Below are 6,591 nucleotides of genomic sequence, written 5' to 3' on the forward strand. Positions count from 1 at the left end.
TGCCACAGGTCATGTGACGTAAGCTCGCTGATGTCAGGTCATTTTATGGAAAACTTAATTATTAATAATTGTTTAATGTCTTTCTCAACAACAAAAAAGCCACTATATATATATATATATATATATATATATATATATATATATAGTTTTAGATATTTTGTTTGGTTCCAAATGTAAAATAAATGAAAACACATTGACATTCTGAAGGGAGTGTGCTGCACTTACTTACATGTATGATGAGATGTTTTTCTTGGTCACCGATGCTCCACTACAAAACTCATTGTTGTTCCATCAAAGGAGGGTGGTGCGATGATTCTTGGACCTTGTGGCGTTGTGATGCTGATAACTGGCTTCCTGTCAGTGCTCGCCGCACCTCCTCTGGTGGTCACATGTCCCACACTTACAGGAAGCTGCAGCGGCCCTTGTGTCGCCTCACGTGTCGCGCTGTAATACGCACTCTCTGCGCCTGTTGCTTCCGGCTTTGGGCTTCTGGCATGTTTTACCTTTTCTCCACCTGCATCCTCAGAGTGGCACGGCGACTGCGACAACACCGCCTGGGCTGGCAGAGTGGGCGAGGGGATGAAGCCCGGGTAGATCATGTAGGTGGGGGCGTAGGTGCCTGGGCTCAGTGCCAGGGGGGACAGAGAGACAGGCACAGGGGGGACGGGGTTGACAGGCGTGACAGGTGACACAGGAGAATGGGACATGGGTACTTCCACATACTGGCCTGTCTCAGGGTCAAACAGTCTCTTCGTGGTGGCCTGAATGGGAGTGTCCACCAGGTAATAATGTCCTGTAGTGGGGTCCAAAAGCATCTTGCGCTGGGTTTGTGGGACCGCCTCGCCAGTAAAAAGTGTAGGTGACACAGTCGGGACAGTCGGAGAGAAACACAACACCTGCTGCTGTGCTTGAGGCCCCTGATGGTAGATGCTTGAAGCCGGGTACTCCATGATTAACGGGGACCTTTTCTGCTCAGGTGTCTTCCTATCATCTGGTTGGATTTGGTTTGAACTCCCCTCCCTTGAAACGGGCTCTCGATTCAGCAGTTTGACCTCATTCATATAGCCCAGCCCCGGTATGGTTAAATAGTTCTCAGAGTCTGAGCAGGCCTGTGCGACAGTGGGATTAGTGGGAATGATTTTGACCTTTCCCCGCTCCACCTGGCCATGTTTCGAGGGCTCTATTTTCACCGACAGTGGAGCCGCCGGTGAGCTTTTCATAGTCGATGATGTTTGCAGCGCAGAGCTTTGTGGAATAACTGAACTAATGCTGACATTTGCCTTATTGCCAAAATGAAGCACACTTTTGTTACTAAAAGTTTTGCTCTGCTGTGACTGTGTTTGAAACGTGTCGTCGCTATACGGAACATGTATGATGTTCAGAGCTCCTTTATCATCCTGTGACTGATGAATCCTGTCAGTGTTTGTGGCCTCCAGCTCCTCTGCTCCATGCTCCTCACTGGCAATAAGCGACAACACGTGGCTGTCTGTGATTGGTTGTGGAGCTTGGGTTTTCCGCTTCCATTCATTTCTATCAAAAACATAAAGCTGCTCCATTGTTTTGACTGCAGCTTTTAGCTTCTCTAATGCAGCCTGTTTTGGTATTTTTGGCTCATTTCTCCTTTCAGCTGTCTCAGACTTTTCCTGCCTCTGTTTTGTCAGTTTAGTTTCAATATTTGTCTGAGTTTCTGACTGCTCAGGCTGCTTTGATACAACAAGTGGCACCCTGCTGGCTGTGCAATGAGATGGTGTGTTTTCATTTTGAGATGTTTCACATGCATCTGCTTGTGTCTGTTTAGCATTTGTTTTTACCGAGTGACATTTAATCACAATAGGAGATGGTGAAACATGCTTAACCGGCTCCTTTATGACCTCATATTTATCAGCTGCTGAGGAACATTTACTCTCACTGTTTTCTAATGAAACAAAGCGATATGAACTTTTTACTAATTTACGGACATCTCTGACCTGATATATTGGTGTTTGAAACTTGCATTTGGTGTCTCGTATGTCTCTAACTGTGAAGTTTGGGGGTTTATTTGATGCAGACAAAACGTGGCATTTGGCCTCACCTGCTGCCCTGTTTGTGTTCACAGTGTTGAAACTTATTTTAGGGGTTAACAGGCTGGCAATATTCAGTGTACAGCCTTTATTTTCCTTCACACTCCTCAGGCATATTTTAATCTCAGGGGATTTTCCTGCCTTCTCGTTTTCTTCTTTGCCCACTATGTTTCCATCATTGCCTGTTTTGAACTCCTTTTCACATTTCTGTGCGTCTGTGTCAGGTGCACGGTTCGACAAGTCCTCTGTAAAATCCTTCTCTTTTGAAATGAGCTGGCAGCTCGGAACAAAAAGCAGTTTTGTCAGCATGCTGCTGGTGTCTAATCCTTTTGCTGTAGTCTGTGTGTCGGTTACAGATGTGGATTCAGCCTCATGTACAGACTCTGGCTCATCTTCTTTCACTGAATTGAATGCACTACTTTGGCTGTGGCTGAGCGATGCTTTTAGAGGCTCTTGTTGTACTTTTTCTGCATCCTCGGGTGCTGCGTTGCTGTTCTGCTCCTCTGCAGGCTCACAGGAACAGGGTCTGCTGTCCTCTCGGTGTGGATCATCAGCAGAACTAACAGTATAACCTGAGCCTGACTCTGATGTCTGTCTTTGCATGCCTCTTCCCTGACCCCTGTCTTGATCTTTCAATTGAAAACTTGGGGAGATTGCTGGATATGTGTCAGAAATTTCACCCCTCTCCATCTTGCGCTCCTGTTCAAACTGCATCTTTTTGGAAATCACATTTTTCAACAGACTTGATGCAAAAACGGCTCTTTTGTGTGTGACCTCCACGCCATCTGTGTGATGATATTGCATCTTGCACCCTGACCTGGCCAACACAGTCCCAGTGACCTCATTAGATGCTGCTTTCTTGGAGCATATAGGACGTCTGGCGCCTTCAGGCGCTTCAACATTACAGCGGAAATTCAGCGTGACTCCACGCTGCTTTGGATGAACTGGATCTCTTAGTTCGATGTTTTTGCTAGAAGATGATGATTGTTGAGAACTTGTTCTCTTATTCAGTGCGTACGTTTTGGTTTGTGGACCTTTCGTGCCGGTACTAGACTTACCATGCCTCTTACTGTCCACAGTCTTATTCATTTCCAAAGTAGCTCTGGAAGTCTTGTGCGCAATTACGCTGCGCTCTCTTCCTCTTCCTCGTATGTTTCCATAATTCCAGTCCACATAAGCTGACCAGTTATTGAGCCCATATTCAGACACAGAGGACTCACTAGAGGTGCTAAGATTAATGGCATCGAAGTATGGACATGCCAAGCTCCGGAAAGACTTGGCGGTTAAATTACGCACCTCTTTGTCAGCGTCGTCCAGCTCACTGATGGAGCTGGACGCTCCGCTGGAATACTCATTAATATCTTTCCGTCTCAGTTTGGACGCGAGGTGCTGACGGCCCGGAGCAGGGATGAAATATTGGGCTCTGTCGCACAAGGGCCCCACTCTGGCGCCAGAGCTCACAAAAGAGAAGTGGCTCCCGTCTCCAAAGTGTTTTGTGTACCCACAGGTGTTGTTGTCAAAGATACTGACGGGCTCGTTCACCGCCCTGGAGGAGGTTTTAATTGATAAATGGATTTTGCCCGCATTTGCGTCTCCGCTGTGGTTTTTGCACAGGCTTTCATCTGAGCTGGCGCATTTGTCCGAGTCACAAAGATCACTATCCTCCTGCTCGGTGCTGACAACCGCACCAAGTTTAGCCTGCACTTTCGCCTGGCTCCTGCCCTCCAGTATCAGAGTCCCCTCCTGCGTGTCGTCGCTCTCAAAAGACGCGTAATCCACAAATGAATAAACCAGGTTGTCGTCTTCAAAGTCCCAGCTGGTCCCTCGCCCCAGGTCGTAATCTACGTCGTGGTCGAGCTCGGTCAGCTGGATTTCGTGCGTCGTGATATAGTGGGACTCGTCCTCCACGGTGTCGGAGCCGCAGTGGTCTGACAGCACCGCGCTGGCACCATCATCAGACTCCGTCTTGCTGTTCAGATACATGTCCGTGTACTGGAGCTCGTCATGCTCGCTGCAGTCACTCGGGTCCAGCTCGGCCTGGCGCTGCTTCTCATTCTCCGAGTCCTGATCGGTGTTGGGAAGTTTGCTCAGAGTTTCCAAAGGGGGCTCACCCGAAACAGGCCCGGGGACGGTGGCCCGCTCGTCCTCTAACTGCTCTTCAACAAAGTCCTCTGAAATTATTTTACCCTCCTCGTCATGCTCCCCCTGCTTTGAACTGTCGCATTTGATTACAGACAGCTGGTTTCCCTCGCCAGTGAAAGTCACTTTCACTGTTTTTGCGCCGTCCGGTTTCATGTCCAGATCCACATAGTTGGACTCTTCGCTTCTTGTCTCGGTGGCGAGGCGCTTACTGTCCGTGTTGTCCTTATGCTTGTCCTCTGGGAGCAGCTTCCTGTGAAGTAAGGTGTCATCTCGGTAAGTGAGAGTTTCCTCCGCTGCTTCCATTTAGTCCGGTCTCCTACCGTCAGGTGGTCCTCGTTTACGATGTTATCCCGACACAGGACGGAAAACTCTGCAGGCTGCAGGGACGAGGAGGACGGAGAGCGAGGAGTGGGTGAGAGAGGGGGAGGGAGAGAGAGACTGAGAGAGAGAGAGAGAGAGAGAGAGAGAGAGAGAGAGAGAGAGAGAGAGGCGGGGGGAGTCCCAAGGAAAATCCCACGATGATTTCACTCCGGTGTGAGTTTCACTGTGGGGCAGGCTGTGTACCATTTGCAAAAGTTTACAATCAGACATTTTGTTACTGTGAAACACGAGTCCTCATAAAAGTGACCCTCAAAAAGTTCCAAGATTCAGCACCTTTCCCCGAAGAACAGCTCCCCTCCCCCTCCCCTTTCTCAAAAGCACATTTTCTCAAACCATCACAGGAAGTAGGATCCGGGAATAGATTAATATTCGGAGATTTTTTTTTATAACTGAGCACCATAAATTACAGACAGACTGGAATGGTTTAAAGATGAATTATTTAAATTATGGTGGTTTAATTAAATATAAACAATTAATATAATAAAAGGGATTAGGTGATAAAACATTTAAAAAATAAAAACCTCTATCTTGTTAATATTACACATGATAATAGCATGTGAATTATACAGTTCCTCTTCAATTATTTCATTTGATTTTACTTTTTACATATTTGTACAGTTGTGTGACAAACTATCTAAGAAACAACACAATTTAAGATTAATTTGACTGATTATTATGATGATAATTATTCATTTATTATTTTATTTTTATCTAGAATTTGTGATGATATTGTTATTGTGAATTATTTTGGCCATGATAACCATGTAGTGGATATCTAATATTGGGACAGCCCTAATGCCAAATTAAGTTATTATTTGAATTTAAAGTTGCAATCTGCAATTTCAGGCCACTTAAAATAGGGGCAAAATTTCACCTAGTGCAAGTTTTGCATGATTTACTAAATGCAGCGATGACACTCGACAACATTGAGTACAGTTAGACACACAATAAACCTGCAGTGTCCTAAAAATGTATTGCAGACTTTCCTAAAATAAAAATACTTACACCTGAAGTGATATTCTGTGTTGAAGAGACTGTAGCAATGGATAGGTCCCTGAAGAGTCTAGCTCAGTGGAGCACACAGAGACTAACAGACCAGCAGAGAGGAGTCACAGGCGGACGTGAGGCGGAGTCGGGGTGGTACGGTGGCCCTGAAGTGCAAATCACAACGGCAAATCAGAAAACACAACAACAAATAAAAAAACACAACGGCAAATCAAAAAAAACAACGACAAATCAGAAAACACAACAACAATCAAAAAACACAATAACAAATCAGAAAACACAACGACAAATCAGAAAACATAACAAATCAGAAAACACAACGACAAATAAAAAAACACAACGACAAATCAGAAAACATAACAAATCAGAAAACACAACAACAAATCAGAAAACACAACAACAAATCAAAAAACACAACAGCAAATCAAAAAACACAACAACAAATCAGAAAAACACAACGACAAATCAAAAAACACAACGGCAAATCAGAAAACACAACGGCAAATCAGAAAACACAACGACAAATCAAAAAACACAACGACTAATCAAAAAACACAACAACAAATCAGAAACGACAACGACATTAACCAAACCGCAAAAGGTAGGTACCCTCGGGCGACATGATGACTTTTCGTTGTATTTTTTGACTTGCCGTTGTGTTTTTTGACTTGCCGTTGTGTTTTCTGATTGTTGTTGTTGTTTTTATTTGCCGTTGAGTTTTTTGATTTGCCGTTGTGTTTTCTGTTTTGTTGTTGTGTTTCTTGATTTGTTGTTGTGTTTTCTGTTTTGTTGTTGTGTTTCTTGATTTGTTGTTGTGTTTTTTGATTTGTTGTTGTGATTCGCACTTCAGGGCCACCGTAGGGTGGGGACGATGCAGGCTGCTAGCTCGACAGCTAAGCTTCATCGGCATGTTTTCGTGCAGCCTGGTCTCTGATATCACCATAACTCAGCTATCCGTGTGGTGGTTGGTAATCTGCAGTCTCATGTCATCCAGCTTGTTGAA

The 6,591-nt window shown here is 45.1% G+C and overlaps 1 protein-coding gene across 1 annotated transcript; it reads right to left on the minus strand.

Annotated features, from left to right (window-relative positions):
• Positions 1 to 254: 254 nt before the first annotated feature.
• LOC131973544 (uncharacterized protein C4orf54 homolog) lies at positions 255 to 4,505 on the minus strand. Its single transcript, XM_059335573.1, has one exon. It carries the CDS (start codon positions 4,503 to 4,505, stop codon positions 255 to 257), a length of 4,251 nt encoding a protein of 1,416 aa, XP_059191556.1.
• Between the last annotated feature and the right edge of the window lie 2,086 nt (positions 4,506 to 6,591).

The sequence above is a fragment of the Centropristis striata genome, chromosome 1 (assembly GCF_030273125.1).
Source record: "Centropristis striata isolate RG_2023a ecotype Rhode Island chromosome 1, C.striata_1.0, whole genome shotgun sequence".
Taxonomy (NCBI): Eukaryota; Metazoa; Chordata; class Actinopteri; order Perciformes; family Serranidae; genus Centropristis; species Centropristis striata.

Bases quoted from the DNA above. Each gene is read 5' to 3' on its own strand.
- LOC131973544 (XM_059335573.1), bottom strand. From the start codon at position 4,505: ATGGAAGCAGCGGAGGAAACTCTCACTTACCGAGATGACACCTTACTT.